Source organism: Pangasianodon hypophthalmus, chromosome 3 (genome assembly GCF_027358585.1).
Source record: "Pangasianodon hypophthalmus isolate fPanHyp1 chromosome 3, fPanHyp1.pri, whole genome shotgun sequence".
In the NCBI taxonomy this organism is placed as follows: Eukaryota; Metazoa; Chordata; class Actinopteri; order Siluriformes; family Pangasiidae; genus Pangasianodon; species Pangasianodon hypophthalmus.
The window spans coordinates 19246861-19269381 of NC_069712.1; the positions used below are offsets into that span (position 1 = coordinate 19246861).

A 22521-nucleotide genomic window follows, 5' to 3' on the forward strand; every position below is an offset into this window, starting at 1 on the left:
AAAGCATCCCTGTCCGTCAGGTTTCCAAGCTGAACAAGCTAAAATGTTTATCAGTTTCATGCACAGTGATAAGCTTTGTGTGATGAGCTGTGTCTCAAACCTAAAACTCTGACCTTACATTCAAAGGAATTTATTAATCTAGGAAAACCGCTTAGTGTTAGTCTTCAATAACAGTCTAGACTAGTACATAAGCATGTGATTTAAGAATCAACACTGTTTAGTGGCGGTAGATGGATGGGGAAGTTTGTCCATTGCTGACTTCTGCTAGTGAAGCATATCAAGATAGTGAAAAAACTAAAATATATCATATGATGAGGTTGTTCTTCTTTCAGCTGCTCCTGTTAGGGGTTGCCACAGCACATCACTTTCCATTGTCTACATACTGATTCAGCACAGATTTTTATACCAGATGCCCTTTCTGACAGAACCCTCCCCATTTATCCAGGCTTGGGACTGGCACTGTGAATGTACTAGCCTGGGCACTTCTAGTGGCTGGGGTCAGCACCCAGCGTGGGGCACAAACCCACAATCCTAAGATCAAGAGGCCCCTGCTCTACCAACTGAGCTAGCCAGGCACCCGAGATATAGCATATCATGTACTCTATTCATTTAAATGTGGCCTGTATGACTCCTGGTAACATTTCAGAATATTAGCACACAAAATCAGTTTTTGACTTTTCTCTGTCGAAGACTGTGAGGCCAACATTTGTAAATCAAGCTTAGGACCCTTAGTTCAGGAGCCCTTGCCTTCAGGGTTCAGAATTTTCAGAGTTAAATGAAAACAGTGGAGATATTTAATAAAAATGAAAATTAAAAATAAATTTAAAAAAGATGGGGATTTATGGAATAACATAGTAGAAGGTCACAATAGTAAGTTGCTGATCAGACAGAGATGAACACTGTGCTGAGAGCAGTAGTGTGGCTGAGGCTGGGTACAGTGCCACTGGGTGGGTGTTGACGCGTGGGCTTGCAGAACTGAGTCATTCATTAGCAGTGACGCGGTGTAGGAGTCCGCGTGACTTCAGCGGGTTGCCGTAGTTTCCGGTTGGCTGTGTGACGTAACGAAGAGCAAGAAGAATTTTACAGGCAAGATGGCGACTTCGGAGCCGGTAAGAGAGAAAGGGGTGCACTTAGCTAGCCTGTTCTTGTGTTTCTGAAAAAACGCCAGAGCTGATGTTTCTGCGTGTTTCTGGGTTGTTTTTGCTCTCATTATCAGGACAGTGCGGATCTGCGGCTCGGATATCTGTGTGGAAAGATGGGGTGCGCGGTCTGCTTCTCAACTTGCGGTGGATGAGCACCGATGCTAAGCTAATGCTAGCTAATTATCTTCTAAATGAACTTGGTTGGGGGCATTTGCCTTGTCTCTTGTCGCCAGTCAGAGAAAGAACGGCGCTTATGGTGGACTTTTTAGCTGGTATTTCTACATCACTCTAGGTCGTCGTGTTAGTTGCTTTTGAATGGACGCACTTGGTGTGTTTTTACCGGCTTGTCGGTTATTTCTGGCCAGTTGAACACGTGTGTTGGCTGCAGCTTTTGCTAGCTCTCTTTTCCAGGGAAACACAGAGCTGACACCGGCACCACTTCACATCGAAGCATAGATTTAATCAACCTAGGCTCGGGAATGCTATGACTGCTAAAATGTCTTTGCAGAAATATTTCGTCGTGGATTTGTAGTGTGTTGCTGTACTTGTGAATGAAGTAGCGTTAGCTAGCAGGCTAGCATACGATGAGCTGGATTCGTGATGAGCTGGACTGTTGTTCCGCCAGTAGAGGGTGTGTTGCATTCTCTAAATGTATTTACAGGGATTATCTCCGGTATTAGGCGAGCAGGAGGAATGGCCTTAACTGTTTCCCAGTGGCATAACGGTACTGCAATCTCTGTTTCCACTTCCTGTTTCTGGCTAATGCTGTTCTGCATGGAGCTCTGAGTTCATGTTTAGTTATTCCCTAATATTCACTTATACTGCATTTGCTGTGCTCTATATTTAAAGGTTTCCAGGTCAAGTTCCATAATTTATCTATAAATTAAACTTAAAGTTATAAGTATTATGAATTCATGTTACAGAATGCATTTGAATTCTTCTTCTTATTATTATTATTATTGTTCATGCAGCGAGGACCTGAAAGTGAAGAGGGCTCGAATGATAGTCCCACACCAGCTGCTGCCAGTCCTGAACAGTACATAAAACACCCTTTGCAAAACAGGTAACAGTGTTTCTTTAAACAAAAACAATCTACCGCACACTGACTGACATTCATACTGAGTCCTGCTGGCCTTATTTATGGTTAAAATCCATCCAGTTAGGGGTTTGGGATTATTCTATATATTACAGGTCAACCTGAGCAAGATAAAATGCCTCATGACATCAGGTCTGACTTTTCATTTCCTGTGATCACATTCATCACAGTCTCTCAGTCAGGTTGGCTATGCTTTCTTCTGCCATGCTGGATTATGTGTGTGTGTGTGTGAGAGAGAGATACTGTGACAGTCTGTCATTGTGCCGTAGGAAATGCTGACCACACACGGTGATCTGTGTGTTTCCAGAGCCGTCGGTCTTGTTGCTACACACTGCTCACCTTTCCGCTCTCTCTGCACCAATGAGAAGCCTCGATTGTTCTCAGTGTCACATTCAATACACTCTGTAGCATTTTTAAACTTTATCATCACTAGTCATTGGACTTTGGACCATTCTTGTTTTTATTTATAACCTGTACATGTATGTCTTCATTCCCCTTTCTGTTTGGATAAGGTATACTATCTGAATAATGTTACTTTTGCCAGTAGGTGCATCTATTGTTATCTGTTTAACAATTCTGTAATCCTACCATGTGTTAATAAGTTTGAGTGTTTGTCTAATGTAGGTATTTAGTCCTTATTTAAACCCTTAGTTAAGTTTCCACTGTGTCCTCTCTGTAGATGGGCTCTCTGGTATTTCAAAAATGATAAGAGCAAAAGCTGGACAGAAAACCTGCGACTGATCTCCAAGTTCGACACAGTGGAAGATTTCTGGGCGTAAGTTTGTGACTGTTGCAGTACTACCGCTGGTCTTTTCAGTACTGATTTGATGAAACACTAAATTGTTCTGTTTTAATCCTACAGGTTATATAACCACATACAACAACCCAGTAAGCTTGGATTTGGCTGTGATTACTGCTTATTTAAGGTATGATAGAAAGACATTTTTATTTCTGTTGACCATTTTGACAGTAAAGTGTCTCAACCAGCGTCCTTTATTCACTGATCACACACTGTATATGTTGTGGGTGCTCTGTGTCTCAGGATGGGATCAAGCCCATGTGGGAGGATGACAGGAATAAACTTGGAGGGAGGTGGTTAATGACGCTCGGCAAACAGCAGCGACACAATGACCTCGATCGCTACTGGATGGAGACAGTAAGTTGCTTTTCCTTTTTTCTTATTTCCCCCCCCCCCAGACGTTTTTTGCTTCTGAAGGGAAAGCCCTGTATTTTAATTATTTGTGCATTGTTGTAATGTTGCTTTATTGATGTTTTGCAGCTGTTGTGCTTAATTGGCGAGTCTTTTGACGAAGCCAGTGAAGATGTTTGTGGAGCAGTAGTTAATGTTCGTCCAAAGGGGGATAAAATATCCATCTGGACAGGCAACTGCCAAAATAGGGAAGCTATTATGACGATAGGGTGAGTTATATTATTTTGTAGTTGCACATCAACTAACGACAGCTTGTGACTGAAGTGTTGTATAATCAGTAGAAGTGGCTATGAGCTGCCGTTCTAGCTTTCAGTTTCTGTATGCATGAACCTTGCTCTCTAGGGACTAATCACATTCAGAAGGAACTAAACCTCTGATCTGAATAACACTTTGTTTAATATTTTAGCTCTGACCAGTGAGTTTCTATGTGTATAGAACTGTATAGTTGATCATTCCTGTAGCATTTGTAATCTTTCTCACACCTAGAGGTCCTTCCAATCAATTAGATCAACTCTGCATGTGTGAAGTACAATGATTTATGCATACTTCTTTTTCTTCCTTTCATTAAGGCAACAATACAAAGAGCGCTTGAATCTCCCCGTCAAAAACATTATTGGATACCAGTCCCACGATGACACCTCTAGCAAAAGTGGCTCTACGACAAAGAACATGTATTCGGTTTGAAGAAGACTTTCAAGTTGTAGGTTTATAAAATTACAAATTTGCATCACATTATTATGTTTAAGTTGTCAACTGCTGTAGTGTCCTTCCTTTTAAAAAAAAAAAAAAAAAGAAAAGAAAAGTAAGAAAGAAAATGTGCATTTGTAGTATTCCATTCTAAATGAACCAAGAATATCTAATGGTTTTGACCTATGTGAGGAACTGCATCAGCTGAAGCTATGCGAATCATGCTAGATGATATTTTAGAATTCAGACATTACGCTAATTAATAAAAGTGGCCTAGCTTGAAAAGTTTATGGCTTAGATTGAAAAGACACTGTTCTTTCCTTTATCCTTTCTTTTTCTCATGCTTCTTGATATGAAAACATACGGGGGAAAAAAAAACTATGAATACACAAGGACAAAAGGGCCGACAGCTTAATTCACACACATTTTATGGGCCTCAACTATTTTAACATGCTTTGGTTAGAGGTGTTTGGCATGAGACATGACTGCAGAGGCGCCTGTAGAGAGAATATCATAAAGGTTTGTAATAAATGAGCTTCGGTTGCTCTCCAGGTTTGAGATTTGGACGAGCGGCCAATTATTGTTTCAGCTATGCTGGAAGTGTGGAGTCTTGCTTGCGGACCTACTTTCATCTTTTGTGTTAGCCCCACATATATTTATGACCTACGCATTGCCGTTGAGCTACTTAGTGAGAGGATGACTTAAAAACCCATTCTGTTTTCCATTATTATTTCCTTTCCTTTGTTTTTTGAAGTTGTTAGTAATGTGGACTACTACTACTTAATATAGAACATTTTTACAGTGAATTATATAGTAAATACATATACAGCCATGCTTTTAGGTGTGCTTTTCACCTTTTCCTCTTACAATCAGCATTGTAAACGTCTAATTTGCACCACTTTTGGGTGAATTAAAATGAAGACAATACTTATTGTGAATTTATTTTGCTCATAATGTATCTATCTGTAATTCCAGGATTGTATATTACCTTCTTCCAAAGTAAAGTTGACATGCTTTGCATTAACAGAATTATTTGTGCTTTTTCTTTACTCTCTAACAGTATTAATGAAATATGGTACAACAAAACACATTGCAATGTAAATTCACTTTGACTGTGTTGCTTCATGAGTCATGGGTATATTGGTTTCGTAAAAAAACCTGTTGTTTTTTTTTTTTTTTTCCCTCCTAATTAAAGCTCTAATGCATTGGTCATACTTGTGAAATTAGCCACTGACCTAAATGTGTACCACACCTATTATCCTCTGACTACGTGACAAAAATTACCTTGCCATCCATCTGTTTGTATACAAATGTAACTGTGTAAATAAAGATGGTAGAAGAAAATTAAAAAAAAAAACACCTGTCTATTGAACACAAGTTTCTAATTTACAGTCTGTAAACCATGATGTAACCTGAATGCCATGTTTATAGACTAAAGCTCAAAATTGTAGACTCTGGGCAAAATATATCCAACTGTCAGAACTTTTTTTTTTTTTTTTAAGTTCAGAAACCTTTGGGCTGAATCTCAGATAATGGGCCGAGGTCTCCAACATGAAATTTTTTTTTAAACTAAAATACTGGTCAAACTTAAAGTAAAGGATACACAACTGGAAAAATAAATCATATGGGTAGGCACAGGTCTTACATTTTAATAGAGGCATAAGGAAAAGAAAGTACACCCTCACTCAGTTCTCTGTTTTTATTTATCAGGGCCTAAATAACAACTAAGTGGTCCTCACCGACTTCTATAAACAAATGAATAACCTCAGGTGACAACAAAAAGACACAGCAGGTTTCAATATGTAGTTGTTTTTTTTCTAAAAAGTAAACCAACACTCAGAAACCAGGTGGGAAAAATGAACACACTATAATTCAGTAATCTGTAGAACCACCTTTAGCAACACTAACTTGAAATAAGTACATTTTCTGTAGTTGGTCAGTCTTGGCCCACTTTTCTTTACAGCATTTCTTCAGTTCATTGATGTTTGAGGGCATTTGTTTATGGACAGTTCTCTTAAGATCCTGCACAGCATCTCAATGAGGTTGAGGTCTGGACTTTGCCTTTGCCATTCATTCATTTTCATTTTTAGCCATTCAGATGTCGATTTGATGGAGTGCTTGGGATCATGGTCCTGTTGCATGAGCCAATTTCGGGCCTAGATTAAGCTGCTGGACAGATGGCCTTGTTTGTCTCAAGAATATTCTGGTATAAAGTGGAGTTCATTGTCTCAATGACTCCAAGTTTCCCAGGTCCTGATAACCCCTCCACCACCATGCTTGACAGCTGGTATGAGGGTTTTGTGGTGATGCACTGTGTTTGGTTTTTGTCAAACAAACATAGTGCTGCACATGATGACCAGACCTCTCCAACTTGATCTCATCAGATCAAAGGATATTGTTCCAGAACTTTTGTGGTTCATTCAGATGCAATTTTGCAAATCTTAAGGCGTGCTGCCATATACTCTTGGGAGAGAAGGGGCTTTTTGAAAACCATACTTGTTCAGTCTTCTGATTGTGGTGTCATGGATATAAACATTTAATGTGCTTACAGAGGTCCGACACTAGACAGAGGTCTGATGTAGCTCTTGGGTTTTTCTTTATATCTCTGAGCATTAAACAGTCTGACCTTGGACTGAACGTGCTGGGACACTCACTCCTGGGAAGATTGGAGTCTTGAAGGCTCATCATTTGTAAACAATCCTTCTCACTGTAGAATGGTGAATTTCAAATTGTTTGGAGATGGCCTTATAACCCTTCCCATATTGATGAGCAGCAAGAATTACTTCTCTGAGGTCATGACCATTGTCCTTACTTCTTGGAATGACATAGACACACACCTGAGTGCTCAAGAACACCAAACTGCCAAAAGTTCTGCTTTTATAGAGGTAGTCACACTTCCTGATGATTAACTAATCTTGTGTATTTGATTAGTAACACCTGGCTGCTAATTACTCTCTTAACGATTGTGAAAGTAGGAAGGGTGTACTTTTTTCCCACCTGGATTCTGAACGTTGGCTTCTGTTTTAGGAAAAAATGACTACATATTGAAATCTGTTGAATTTTTTGTTGTCATCTGAGGTTTTTGTTTGTTTATAGAAGTTGGTGAGGACCACACAATTGTTCTTTAGGCCCTGATAAATAAAAATATAGAATTGAAGGAGGGTGTACTTTCTTTTTCCCAGGACTGTATGTTTAAATACTGATAAGACGGTAAGTTGCTAAGGATTACACATCAACACCTTGCATATACACCACACCTAACAGCCTCATGACATTACGTAAAGAATCCATTCTATGTGCTGAACCTTGGCAAACATTAGTGGCTGAAACACTGAGTGGAAAATTACAGTTCCAGTCAGATACTGTTGACCTGTCTATATAGCCCTGCGTTTAACCGAGTATGCACTGTTGTTTGTTGTCTATTCATTTATTCATTCATTCATCTTCAGTAACCGCTTTATCCTGGCAAGGTGTGCGATGGATCCGGAGCCTATCCCAGGAACGCTGATGTGATGAGTGGACACATTCACACACTCATTCATACCTAAAGGCAATTTACTGTAGCCAATCCAGCTACTGGCATGTCTACATTACCAAAAACTGATCTGCTAGTTATGCTTGTAGCTTTATATATCTACTCAAGTTACAACATATTTAATGATGTATGCTGGTGGGTGGAGCTACATTTTGCAATCCCTTAACCAAGAGCACATAATTATATCATAAAAACAAGAAAGGGTGTATTTGAATACACACATCATTAATAATGGATTATGATCAAAGGACGAGTCAAACAAAACAGTTCAATTTATTGGTCTTTAAATTAATTCAGTTTGGTAGCCACTTAGTGTTGTCTTGTGTAGATGAGAGTTGTTTATTTACATTTACATTACAGAGCATATGATATAAACACTGTATAAATGTAATGTAATATGCCTAGATTTCTCAAAACATACTAAATGTGCTTTATCCAATCGTGACAAAATTTACATCCCCACCATATACATATAATATGAATTTATTTCTATAAAATCTTTCAGTGTTAGAGGTATTTTGTGATTAGATTAAATAAGCTAACTACAGTGACTACCGAGGGAGAATTCTGTAACATATACAGCCTGCGTATATTTAACATTTACAGAATACTGCAGGTATGAAATTCCAACCAAGGCTGAGGGTTGCATTTGTGCAAAAAATATGCTTACATGCCTGAGTCACAGGCCAGTTTACAGGTTTGCATCTCTAACAATCTCTCTAGACTTTCCAATTTGAACACAAGCTACTAAGAAATAAAGATTTGTTGCTTAATAACCTAAAGGAAGAGAAGGCAAAATGTCAGCCATCAGGACAAAATGATAGTGCTCTCTTCATCCCTGTTTGAGAGAAGTACCGAAAGCATTGCAGAAGAGAAGAAATAAAACTCCACAGCATAGCTGAGTTCGAAGAGCTCCAGGTTCATGCTGAGTGTCCACTCGAAAATGGCAGAAATGTGCCTGTAGTAGAACTCCTTTTGAGAAAAGAAGATGCAATCTGACACAAGCAGGGGTTAAGGAATAGGTTCTAAGGAATGTATAAAGGAACACCAAGTAATTTTGACATATTGGCTCTGCAAGTTGCACATGTTTGTCTTGGCTTGTCCCTTAGCACAAGACTGAGAATGTGGCACACTCTGGCAATAGGTTAGTTATTTTGATGGAACAGTCCCTCCAATCAACACGTGGGCCAGGATAGGGAGTGACTCTGCCAGCATGGGTTCTACACAACAGCAGATGTGGTTGGGGCTGCTCCAGCAATTAAAGGAGGGGGGACCACACAACACTAGTTGCATATGTAACTGTGGTTCTATGAAATTCTGATAAGCACCAGGGTTTCTTGTCATTCGGAACCTGCACCCACACGATGACAGGCTTCTAGGGAATTATGTGCTGGATGATGGTATTTATTGCAAACACTGTGTCATACATGACTTAGTGGTTTTGTTGGAAGGTCTTAGCCAGCAAGTGCACATGCACAATATATCCAGATATTTCAATTGCTAAGAACAGCTTTGCACTCAAGCCTCCATCATTGAGCAGTTGACAACTTCAACACAATAGACTTTAAGTTAAAACTATAATAAATCCAGAAATGACTCTCATGCTAATACTCATAAGTTGCTCATAAGTTCCTGTTTACACAATTGTACTTTTTGACTATATAGTATACAGTATAGTAGAAGGGAAATTATTTATAATCGCACAATCTGGAGTCACCCAGACGAGGATGGGTTCCCTTTTGAGTGTGGTTCTTCTCATGTTTTCATCGTCATGTTGTCTAAGGGAGTTTTTCCATGCCACTCTCGACTCTGGCTTGCTCATTAGGGATAAATTTATAAATTTTATATTTCTGTAAAGCTGCTTTGTGATAATGTCCATTGTTAAAAGCACTTTACAAATCAAATTGAACTGAATTGTGTTTCTCACCACTCATGGAACCAAGTTCATGGAACCACAGTTTCATACTGTATGTAACTAGTGTCTCCTGTCCCAGAAATATATAAAAGCGTATGGCCCAGCCAGCTGGTTTCTTGTCAAACCAACACTTAATAGTGCTACATATGTAATGCATGCATTTAGACAGGATACAGAGGATGGTCAGTATGACCTGAATGCTGGAGAAGACGATGCGTATTGGGTAGAGGGCACGCTCGAGTCCAGTTAGCATGCACCTGCTTGTCAGAAATGTAAGCAGCACCGTGTAGAAGCAGATACACACGAAGCTCAAAGCAGCACCTAGGTTATGCAGAAACATCAGCTCTGCTGGCTACAAGAGGGAAGAAAAAACCACAAGGACATAGTCATTTTATGTTCTTAAATAGGTTTTGTTTACGAGATTTGGTTGTGTAGGCGAAGGTAATGCAGCCATGCAGTCGTATACAACTGGCAATCAGGAACATTTAGTTATTGAATACTGTATTTACTATTCTGTTTTCATTAAAGCACTACAATGTACACACAGACACACACTTTTGCTATCTTAGTATTTTATCGAAGACAGTAAGAGTAGTTTCTGACAGGGCACATCTTAGCTCTTTTTTCAGTGTTTTCAGTTTTGTGCCTGAGGATCTCCATTGCACATTACTTTAATCTTTAAAATCTTTTAATTGCATTGAGTAACAATTTGTTGGATTACATTATTGCAGGAATTGCAGGAACTACAGGAATGCAGATTTCCCACAGCAGAGTTTGACAATGCTGATCTAATTTCAGATTAGGCAAGGGTTTTAAACATCAGGTAATATTTCTATAATTCCTATAATGACCTTAATATTTAGTACATCTGGCTATTTAAGTATGAATTACCAATGCACAAACCTATGGCACACATACCATTTCAGAATTTAACAAAAATAAATCACACAGATCAGAGTTAATAAGCTATATATTGCTGTAATCACTTACTATTTGTACTTACATTGCAGTTTCCAGCCACAAAGGCTCCAACTCCAGCGATACAACCAAAGACCATGGCACATTTACTGAGGAGAGAGTGCACACTGCACTTTTTCACGATATGTGCATGATGGAAAATACTGAAAACCACAACTAGATAAAAAAAGAGAATGTACAGTATCATTCATTCATCTTCGGTAACTGTTTTATCCTGGTCTCAGTGGATACAGAGCCTATCCCAGGAACATTGAGCACAAGCAGAAATACACCTTGTATGGGATGTCAGTCCATCACAGGGTCCCATGCGTACACAATGTACAGTATAATATAGCTTTTTCACACACGGCATTCTCTTTGCTACTAATGGTCATAAATCAGCTTTCTATATAAATTTTATATATACATATATACTTTCATAGCATAGCCTCTACTTTAATTGATCTACATCACTGTAAATGAAGAATTAACTTGTATTACAATAGCTATGACACTCACATAAAAATGAAGCCCCATTGATTGTAGCACTAAACAGGGAATTTTCTGGAAAGTTGGTTCCACTTCCACTAAAATGTAAGAAGAAAAAATATGTGTCAAGACTGGCATGACAAATCCAAAGTGGCAGAACTCCAAGAGGTTTATGGGAATAATGTTTCCCTAACCTTATGGTGGGTATGTTATGTCCCGTGCAGCAACTTCCAGTTTCATTTGTCAGACATGAGTTGCTGTATTCCCTGGAAAAGAGATTTATTGATGAATAAAACCGGAAACACTGATTTATTCCCTGTGGCTGATTAACAGTTCAGGGTCACAGTGGCTCTATTCTGGAAACACTCTGCACGAGGCAGGACTGCACACTGGATGTGACACCAGTCCATCACAGGGCATCACACATTCTCACATTCGCACCTTTTAATTAGTAGTCAGTCCAACAACATGGTACGTTTTTTGGGAGGTCAGAAGAAAATGGAAACCAGAATGTACATGGGAAGCACAGGACAAACCCCACACAGACAATTAATAAGGCTACAGTTCAAATCCCACAGCTGTGAGGCAAACACTACATTCTGCATTACTGCCATGTTTTTTTCAGGCAACTATAAAAATATAATAAAACATTTGAAGGTCACAATGACCTACATGTATCAACAACTACATAGAAGATCCCAGCAGTGTGACCTGAGTGATGATTCAGTAATGGCATCGTAATCATTGAAGCAATGTTAGCCTTGTAATACTGGTACATCACTGCACAGACACAAAATATGAAGGCAGTTTATCAACTAAATTTGATACAAATGAAAAAAAACATGATAACATGGTAAGAATTATTAGTACATACCAGTTACTGAGTGAGCAGACATGGTGGAATCTTAATGCAAGTCCATACCTACAAAAACCAAAATTATAGGTATGAAAAAAATGACAAAAAAAAGACATCTATTAAACAGCATTTTGTATAAATGTTGTGTATTTCCTCCCAGTATACAACTTTACTTTTTTTTTTTTTTTACAATAAGCCAAGCCCTCATCAGCAGCTGAGGTGATTGGTTAATGAATAACCCGGAACTCAGTGATAGGGACTGAATCATATACACACAGTTACAAATTTGCTCAGCAATATAAGAAGACAAATTACAGGATAATCCATCTCCTGTACTACTGAATTAGGTGGATAAATTGAATCATACAGCCAAACCGACAGCTACAAAACAAGACAGGTGAGAATTCAACTAAGAAAGACAATATGATGGATGTTATGCCTTTGTCTTGTATTACTGTAATGAAGTGTATTTAAGTAGTGAGTAAAGGCTATCAGAGAATATATTTCATATTTTAAGAACCCAAAACACCAATTAACTGTTGTTGGGCTTTCTAAAATTTGGTTACAAGATACCACCCAAAATACACAAAACATGGAAAAGTTGAATTCTCCTGAATCCAAAGAGATATTTTCTATACTGCTATCCCAGAGCAGTATTATACATAGCTTGACCATTTCTCTCTAACATAATAAATAATTTACACAGGTTAGACAAAGAGCAGATTACTAGAAGATCTCAAGCTATTGTTTATGTTCTCATAAATACCATATTATACCGTGAGCAAAACAGTTTGACTTACACCGTCCAGCATCCGATGAATGAAACAGCACTGAGACTGATGGGTAAAATAATCCAGAATGCCATGTCTCTTCAGGTGAGTTACCAAATGATTTAGGAGATCTGATTCTGAGGGTGTCAGTAATTCTCTTCCGAATAGATTTAACCACCCAAGTGCTGTGTCCGCTTCATTGTGTTTCTATTCTCAGCACCTCAGCAACTGTACTGCAAGTTTCTTCCAGAAGAGAAGACCTTACCGGTTAGCCATGTCATCCACTAACCAAGCGACATTCTTCAGATTTAAAACCTTCTGTCTCCTTTAACCACTCCTTGCAATACATGGCCCTGTGAGAAAGCAGGAATGAGAATATTTGGGCTGGGCCAACTCAACTTTATCTCACTGTTTGCTTAGGCCAGTGCTTATTCATTCAGCGAGCACTCTCCTCACTAATCACACTGCACAATGATAGCAGTGAAATAAATCTACCCTCAATGTTCCAAACTCAGGTTTTAAAATGTGCTGGACAAAATAAAATGTGTTTTTGTTCCTGTCTTATTTCCTACACAGTAACCCAGGGCGTTTTGAATGGGAACACCAGGGCAACCATGTGTTTCAAACCCAAGTAATGAAAAGCAGTTACTTTAAAAAGCACATAATTTTTTTTTTTTTTAAGGGAACAATTAATGGACACTTCTCCCAGAAAACAATGCAATAGGCAAAGTCCAAATTTAAAAAAAACTATTTTTAGTACTAATAAATTGTCATTAAAATGAATAAAGCGCTCTGATGTAGGTTTCATGGTTTTTATCACTACTTTAAGGTAAAAGCCCATAGCTTATGTATATTTATGTGTTTGCTGTCGCACGTTTACAAAACCAGCCTGACTGGAGCGCCACAATGAAACGCGTGGAAACTTTTAGTTGCTCAATCCAGTTACTGGTTTTGTTTACGTAAGTGCCAGCGCCTGTGCGTCAGAAAACACCGGCTTCTGCGTTATTTAAAAAAATATATAATAATAATAATAATAATAATAATAATAATAATAATAAAAGAGCTTCAAATGGCCGTTAATTTCGACTCCTGAAGAAGCACACTTCAGAGTTCTCACTGCAATAGGGTGCATCCCTACAAATCTAACCCTATGCCTTATTCACTATATAGTGCACTATTTTCATCGTCCGCCATTTTGTAGTGCTGTTCAATGTTCCACTTTGTGCTTAATCAGTGTCTTTGTCTCACACTGAAAATACGACCTAATCAAATTTATTTATTTTCATTTTTAATTATTTTATTTTATCTAAATTTTATTTTAAGAAAATAAAAACCTTTATCTCTCTCTCTCCATATATATACACACACACTTCTCGTCTGGTCTTTTTTAAAACAATGCATATTTTATTCCAAAGATTTTAATTGTACCCATTGTTTATTCAGCCTAATTAAGATGGATAGTTTTGTATTGCTTCATATTGTTTTGTTTTTTTTTTTTTTAAAAAAAAAAAAAAAAAAAAAAAAAAAAAGAGTTAACAAATGGCTAAGTCTTTAAAGATGCTCGGCTTGGGTCGCTCTGCAGGTCAGGACCTGAACGACGGGTCCACGCCCCACAATCACTTCAGAATGGAGCACCGCCTGTGTGTCAGTCATTAAGGACCCCTGATGTAGGTGACTAATCAACTGCCCTGTGAATACAAATAACATTGTTTCCAATTAATTGTTTCTGGGAATTCCAAGTCTTTATTTTCAGTGATTTTCAATGCTTCGTGCTTTGTTGTTGTTGTTTTTTTAAACTATGATATCCATCGTACGCTTCTGTTTCACAGGAGAAATGTTAGATAACTAACGTTGGGTCCTAAATATCAAAACAGTCGACATGGCGGCGTCTTTGAGGCTGACAGTCCTGAGGCTCTTACGGCTGCAGGAGTCCTCAAGTTCAGTTAGGTTTGTAACAAAAAGGACCATTTCTTTGAGATGTTTATAAATATTTACATTCTCAGTTATTGCGTCAAAAATAGTGAAGTATTGTTATTTAGCATAGCAAGTTTAATGAACGAACTTTGCTAGCTATAGCGGGACTGATGCGGATAAAGTTAGCTCGTTAAATTAACCTAGCATAGTTATCTCTCCTATTAACTTCCTTCTTCAGACACAAAGCACACAGTTTAGGTTAATAAGTCATAGAAATGCAATGCTGATATTTTCACAAGTAATAGACTAGATATAAAAAGGTAATGAGGTTCACTGTTGTGTTATTTCTGTTAGCTCAGGTAACGTTGTGCTTTTTCCTGCGTCACTCACACACCAGTATAAATAGTGATTACTCACGATGTACACATATTACAGTAGTAAGTTAACATGAATAAAAACCCCGGACTTATACTATTTTACGATACACAATCTATTGCTATTTGTATTTCTCTATGAAATGTCCGTTATAGATGTATACTCCTGGGCCAAAAAAAATTAAGCTTTTAATGGTCATAACAACAAATCATTGGTCAGGAAAATAGCAAGAAGATATTTTTGGGAAAAAAAAAACATCCCAGAAGATATTTTTGGAAAACTTTGTACAAACAAATGGATTAAGAATTAAACAAATAGATAAAGGAAGTTAGTATGGGAGAGCTTTTCCCTTTGATTTTTTTTTAAATGTTTAAGCCTTGTGGTGCTTGATGAGCTGCATCAGGTGTGGCAGATAACCAAAAAGTGATTCATCTTTTAAGGAAAAAAAAAAAACATCCCAGAAGATATTTTTGGAAAATTTTGTATACCCAGACACGTGTTAGTTTGAATTTTACATCAAACATTTTAATCATCATTATGATTTTACCTTCGCATACATGAAGACTATATAAGTGAATTTCCCTGTTTCTAGCTTTTCCCCAAACAAACAGTTCAATGCTGCAAAAGTAAACCAGCAAATGGTGGCACAGGAGCTCTCAGGAGTGCATCTGTTTAATTCTTGCTCATTTTCTGACCACAGATTTGTTGTTAAGACCATTACAAGCTTAATATTTGCCATTTTGGGCTTGGCCTGTTTCTTTCTTTCTTTCTTTCTTTTTTTTTTTTTTTTTTGTCCTGGAGTGTATGTACAGTCAGTGTAATGTAATCCTCCTAATGAAAGGATGTTTACCATTAATCTTCTGTATATTAACACAAAAACTTCATTTGTCTCCGAGTCCTCAAATGTGTATTCATCAAACGTCACTTAACTTCGGCACAGTCTGGGTCTAGATATACGTTGATTGGGAGTTTGAAGAACTGTTGATTCATATCTGAGTAAGGAATAAGGTAGGAATTAGTTTGTGTGTGTGTGTGTGTTTGCACACACACACACCCTTTCCTGCTGTGTTGCGTAGGATGCTCTTGTTGTGACATTTAGGATAGTACTTAAAATCACATTCATGTGTCCAATAAGTGCAGGCTTAAATTCGACCTTTTCCTCATCTCTAATCGTCTTGAATGTAGTTTAGTGCAGTTCAATCCCTGAGACAGAGAAGAGAGATTAAAACTGTTAGAGATAATGGTAGTAGAGATGTGTGCTTGCTTTTCAGTTGATGAATTCTTATTGAATTCCACATATCAGTTCAACAGGTATGATTAAAAAATTAAAAAGATATTAATAACTAGAAATGTACCTTACTGCACTCACTGCTTAATTGTTTTAGGATATTTTTATGGCTGACACTAGGTATGACATGGAAATCCTCTGAAAACATTTAACTATTAATTTCAGAATGGTTACATTGTTTGGATTAGCAAATAACAAAGAAATAAAATAATCTCCATAGATTTTCAGTGAAAGATAGAAGTCAGTGCCGCTCCCTGTGGTCAGTCCAAAAGCACAGCATACAAGCTCAACAGTCACAGAACAAACCATTCTCAGGTGAGCTGTTTTAAGTCTCCATATATTTAAAATGAAATACCATATGTATCTTTAGATAACATGTGACTGATCTGATCTCAGTCATCAGTACCAGACATCAGATTCAGTCCATGTTCATTTAACAAGTATGTTGCTCTTACAGCCTGGTGTTCTCTGAAGACAATGTGTGCTTTGTTTTACAGGAAGATGGCTGTCCGTTTTCACAGAAGACACACCAAACCCCAGGAGTTTAAAGTTCCTTCCTGGGAAGCCTGTGCTGGGAACGGGAACTCTAGACTTCCCAACTTCAAGTTCTGCAGAGTGTTCTTCTTTAGCCAGGTAACATCTTTAAATTAACTGTAGTCCCTTCCAAAAAAAATTAATTTTGATTTAATATATGTAATTAAATAATTTTAATGAGAATGTTTTAATGCACTTCTCTGTTATACTGGGTAGTTGTGAAATTACAGTCAGAGAACATAGCCAACATAGACGAGAGTGAAGGACAGCTTATCTGTGTTTATCACTTAATGTTATGCCTGGTCAATTTGTCCTTGTTCTTTTGGTTCCCATTGACTGCAGAAATAGTCTGTACTTCCTTAACCTGGTTGTATGTCATTTCATGCAACACAGATTAGTCACAAACCAGTGATGTAAGACTAGATGATAATATCTTGACTTTAATATTTTCCCATTGTTTCCGCAGGAAACTTTTTCAGGTTGAAGGAGTGAAAAGTGTGTTTTTTGGCCCTGATTTCATCACACTTACAAAGGTATCAGTCAGAGGTTGACGTCAACTGTATTTATGTAGATTTTTATCAAAACAGCAACAGTAGATGAAACTGAGTTAATGCCTTTATTACTCCTGATCCTAGATGGATGATGATGTTGAGTGGGCAGACATTAAAAGGCATGCGATTGAGATCATCGCAAAGTTCTTTGAAAGTGGTGAACCTGTAACAACAGGAGTAACACATCCAGAGAGCAGTAAGTAAAGCACTGCAGAGCTTAGTGGAACAGCTCTGGTATTTGGAATTATGCCAGAACAGCGATAGAGTGGTAATTGTCATCATTTTTCTTTGTAGCTGTTTTCTTCAAAGAAATGTTTCACTGATAAGTCAGATTTCTCAAGACATTTTTAATGTTTGGTGTATGTTTTGCCCGAGAGTTACTAGATAACAAATAATGGAAGTATACAGTATCTCAACCAATTTTTTTGTAAAATTAGATGCTCAAGTCTTGACACGCTTGGCTTGCACGTTATTTCACACAGACTTGCAATATGGTTTATGATACAGTATGATTCAAAACCTCACCTTGTAGCTAAATGGTGCTATGGGGCAGGCATCTTGCACAACTAGAATCACTCTTTCCCTCAGAGCAATTTGGTATTGTTCCCTTTGGAGACAAGAGCCTTGAGCTGAATTGATCCAGAAAGCTAGACGTTATTTGGACAATACGTTGAACCTAAATTTGTAGGTGCAGACTCTCCCTGGTATTTTACAAAATCATGTACTTAAAATGTAGATTGTGTGGTGCAACAATATTCTGAAGCAAGTATATGATGATTTTGGCTGTGTAATTACGAAAGATTTTGGCTGAGATAGACGGCTAGCTACATTGGTCTTGTTCCTCCAGTGCTCATGGAAATTATCAGAAATTGTGTAAATAATTTTCATCAGTCCATGTCTAACTCTGATATGCTGAAATGTTTTATAACTTCATCTCTGTTTTTTGATTTTGTAGATGTGTCAGAGGAGGATGATGAGATTGTCTCAATGATTAAAGAGCTTTTAGACACTCGAATCAGGTAACTCATGTTAAACTAATTGTGCATATAAAGGACTTGCAAGTGTCACATTCAGTACCCTAACTTCTGAAAAAGGGGGGATGTACACAATATTAGGCAGGTGCTTTTAATGTTATGGCTGATCAGAATATATATGTATGTATGTATGTATGTATGTATATGTGTGTGTGTGTGTGTGTGTGTGTGTGTGCCAATGACCAGTACATCAGGTAAATCAGTATATTAACAGTAAATCTGATATAATTAAATGTAAATGGTATCAACAAGTGTTAACAAGTGTACAATGATGTAAATGAGTATTAGCAGCCTTGATGTTTAAGTATTACAGGGTTCTAAATTCAAAGTGCAGTATGCATGTAGTCTCATAGCTAGTGGAGCTTAGTGTGTAGATATGCTGAGTATAGCTCTGAGGATCAGGATTTAGATCAGTAACAGTCTGTAGGGTGTGTTTTCATGTTCTGGTGGGTGCTGCTGGTGTGACCAGTTTAAAAGCTCGTGGGTAGAAACTGTTCTTGAATCTGGTGGTTTTGGCTTGGATGTTCCCGTACATCGTTCCAGATGATAGAGGTTGAAACAGGAAGTGGCTGGGGTGTGTGCGGTCAGAGGTGTTGCTGCTGTCTTTCCTCAGACATATCTTGTGTAAATATCCTGGATGGGTGGGAGGGTTCCTGCAGTGATGTGCTGAGTGGTATTCACCACCCTCTTCAAAGCCTTGCGTTCAGCAGCTGCCATGCCAGACCATGGTGCAGCCAGTTAGAATGCTCTCCACCGTGTACATGTAGAAGTTGCAGAGGAGCGGTTGTGACAGGCCGGCTGTCCTCAGCCTTCGGAGGAAGTGGAGGCGTTGTTGGGCTTTTTTGGCGATGTGTGACGTGTTGAGTGACCAGGTGAGATTCTTGGCTTCGTGGATGCCGAGGAACTTGAAGGTGCTCAGCCTTTCCACCATGGTCCCCTCTGTGCTCAGTGGTTCGTGCAGTCTGCTCCCCCTCCTGAAGTCAACAATCAGCTCCTTGGTCTTGCTGACGTTGAGGGAGAGGTTGTTGTCGGCGCACTACTCCATAAGGAGTTCCACGTCCTCCCTATACGGTTTCTCATCATCGTTAGTGATGTTGCTGATAATCGTTGTGTCATCAGCAAACATTATGATGGTCTTGGAGCTGTGTTTGGTGATAGATATTGGTTAAAAATACGTACATTTGACTGTACCATCTGATGGCATAATAACATTTCATTTCTAATTAGACTAGTTGAAAAGTAGTATAAAGTTATATAAACCTTGCTTGACCATAATGTTTTGAAATCATGTCTTTTAAGTAGATCTAATGTTAATGCATGGAACTGTCATACATAGTTTTATAATTTATGTCTGCCTAATGAGTAGGCTACACAGACACTGCTTTATCAAGCAGATAAATGTACTGAATTTTCCTTCATTGACGAACTACTTAGTAAATCAGACCAAAAAGAACATTTGCTTTAAATATTTAAGATTTGCCATCTATAACATTGGTAGCAGTGAAGGTCTTTCTTTTCCCCCCATCAGAGAGAGTCATAACGACCAGTGTGTACTGTAGCTTTAGTGTTATTGATACACGACACCCCCAGTTTCCAACCTTCCGTTAAGAACAGAAAAGCTATGTAAGTGCTAATAGTGTCCTCTTGTGGAGATAGTTCAGCCTGCTAAACATCAAGTGATGAGCAAATGACTATATATATATATATATATATATATATATATATATATATATATATATATATATATATATATATATATATATATATATATATAAATATATATATATATATATATAAATAAATATATATATAAAAAAAAGGTTATTGAACAGAATTCAAAGGGAGTAGAACCCCTTTTATTTTGGGAGTATACATACCAATTTATTAAGAGGGAAAAAATTTAATGTTTCCCTGTGAAATATCTAAAAGCTGCAGATTAGATACTAAAAACTTGTTAACTTTAGTAAATTTGCCTATGAACTGTGCTATATTTAAATTTATACTAAGAACCAAACGGAGGGCACAGCACTTTCTCTGCTACAACTGCCTATGATTTAAAGAACAATTTGAAAAGCATCTTGATATGTTTCATGGTTCTCAGGCCTACCGTACAGGAGGATGGTGGTGACGTCATCTTTAAGGGCTTTGAGGATGGCACAGTGAAGCTGAAGCTTGTTGGCTCTTGCACAGGCTGTCCCAGTTCCACGGTTACTCTGAAAAACGGCATTCAGAACATGCTCCGGTTCTACATTCCAGAGGTGGATGATGTTGAACAGGTGAGAGACATAATACTAGTCATGGCCACTAGAACATGGCCACAGATACCCTATGTGGAAAAGGTTTTGAATGCCTTATTTCAAGATAACTGTACTCATCACACATTTCTCTGTTGCGTTTGTTCAGGTGGAGGATGAACTGGATGAAATCAACATGAAGGTGTTTTCAGACCTGGAGAAAAAATTAGAAGACTCATAGCTATGAGCCCAGTCCTTTGATGACCTGCAGAGTTTGAGCATATAGAGGAAGACCAAGACCATTGCCCAGTGGCCATTGTACAGTTGAAATAGTATGCTGACCTCTTAAAAAAAAAAAAAAAAAAAAAAACAGATTTGTCTTCACTGGTCGCAGTAGCAGTGTATCTGTAGACTACCCCAGGAACACCAGGCGTGAGGCGAGTACACATCCTGGATGGGACGCCAGTCCATCACAGAGCATCATGTGCGCGCACACACATGTTCACACACTCGCTCACACTTTTGGTGCAATTTAGAGTGAATGAACAAAAAGCTATATAATAATATACAGTACACCAAAACTTAATAATAACGAATATTAAAATAAAGGTTATAAAATATGCATTTAAAAAAATATAACAAAAGTCAAATGTGTTTTTCTTTTTTTTTTTTTTTTAAACAGTGCTATACAAGTTCTCATTTACTTTAATTCAGCACACCCATGGTTTTTACCCTACATTGTATATAATTTAAGATAGGATTTAAAGATAGGACTAAATAATTTCATGCTGAATAGAACTGTGAATAATGTAAATGCCTGAATTATCCGCTAAATGTCACAAGGCAAATATAATTCTGGTGTAGCTTGAAGTGTGTTGCAATCTATACACATTTGACAAGCCTCAAAAGCCTGTCTGTTATTCTGCTTTAAGTGCTTTATTATTGTAAATATCACTTTGAACCTGTAAAGCTTTGTATGTTCTACCCATGTTCACCTGGGTCAAGTATGGTGCCTTGTGATCCAGGGTGTGTTGCAACATCACATTTAGTGTTCTGGCTTTGGGATCACCATGACCCTGACCAGAATAACGCTGTTATTGAAGATGAGTGAATCAGTGTGTATTTTGTCAGGTGGTAGGACTTATGACTCTTCACAGATTGGATATCTTTTGAAAACCTGGGTGTTGGTGGCAGTTAAGAAGCCAGAATGCAGCTATTCTTTTACACATTATTAACAGGAGTGCAGTCTTTTGCTGGCTTTTCTTCAGGTTATACGAAATACACCAGAAAAATGAAACATTAAGAGGGATGGTGAAAATTTATTGTTACTGTTACACTCTAAGTTTGTTGCACTTTATAGAAGTGACAGATTAAACCCAAACTATTAGTCTGATAGATGTGTGTCTGCCTCAATCTCTTGGAAGTTGGCTGTTCAACATGGAGTCGCTGGAGTTAATCTTTTCTTCAAATATCTATGTGACTGTGCATAAATAATTCTTCTGACTTGAGGGTATTGTATTGAGGATTCAAAATAAGTGTAAGTCAAAGCTTAAGACATACCATACTTCTTATATTTGGTAAAGGGACATTAACTGATGTCAAAACCTATACATTTTTCAGTAAAACTTGGTTTCAGTTCTACCATTTGTTAAAGAAAAGAATTTAGGGGAAAAGGCAAGTTTTAAAATGCGTTATATAAATTAGTTACTGTTTTAGAAGATCAAGTACACTGGTCAGACTATAGTAAATATTAACTAACGTGGAGACAGCTAAATCAAATCACGTGAAATGTGCGTTAACCCCATAGAAAAGGGTTCCTCAAGAGTTACTGTGGCATTCTAAGTCTTTAAGTGACAAGAGAAGCCCAGGACCATGCAAAGGGTTTCCTTTAAGATAAGATAAGATGTACCTTTATTGATTCCCTGTAGGGGAAA

At 37.8% G+C, this 22521-nt stretch overlaps 3 protein-coding genes across 4 annotated transcripts; 2 read left to right on the forward strand and 1 right to left on the reverse strand.

The window, feature by feature from the left end:
• Positions 1–979: 979 nt before the first annotated feature.
• eif4e1c (eukaryotic translation initiation factor 4E family member 1c) lies at positions 980–5164 on the forward strand. Its single transcript, XM_026937057.3, has 7 exons — positions 980–1109; positions 2114–2205; positions 2918–3013; positions 3101–3164; positions 3281–3394; positions 3518–3657; positions 4018–5164. Exons 1-7 carry the CDS (start codon positions 1092–1094, stop codon positions 4130–4132), a joined length of 639 nt encoding a protein of 212 aa, XP_026792858.1. The 5' UTR covers positions 980–1091; the 3' UTR covers positions 4133–5164.
• Positions 5165–7924: 2760 nt separating this feature from the next.
• Positions 7925–13650, reverse strand: si:dkey-228d14.5 (uncharacterized protein LOC796266 homolog). 2 transcript variants are annotated; one of them, XM_034302735.2, is made up of 8 exons: positions 12688–12773; positions 11906–11953; positions 11704–11811; positions 11226–11297; positions 11062–11129; positions 10589–10719; positions 9760–9937; positions 7925–8665 (listed from the first exon to the last, which is right to left on the reverse strand). In XM_034302735.2, coding segments are annotated over exons 3-8 (639 nt in total). In that variant the 5' UTR covers positions 11706–11811; positions 11906–11953; positions 12688–12773; the 3' UTR covers positions 7925–8477. The 2 variants fall into 2 exon arrangements, with proteins under 2 accessions (XP_034158626.1, XP_026792845.1); XM_026937044.3 differs by lacking the exon at positions 11704–11811 and having other exon boundaries at positions 12688–13650.
• Positions 12172–21982, forward strand: zgc:110319 (uncharacterized protein LOC796111 homolog). Its single transcript, XM_026937020.3, has 10 exons — positions 12172–12284; positions 14240–14324; positions 14487–14604; positions 16455–16549; positions 16732–16867; positions 17235–17301; positions 17404–17515; positions 18275–18338; positions 20455–20629; positions 20757–21982. Exons 3-10 carry the CDS (start codon positions 14537–14539, stop codon positions 20826–20828), a joined length of 789 nt encoding a protein of 262 aa, XP_026792821.2. The 5' UTR covers positions 12172–12284; positions 14240–14324; positions 14487–14536; the 3' UTR covers positions 20829–21982.
• The last annotated feature ends 539 nt before the right edge of the window (positions 21983–22521 follow it).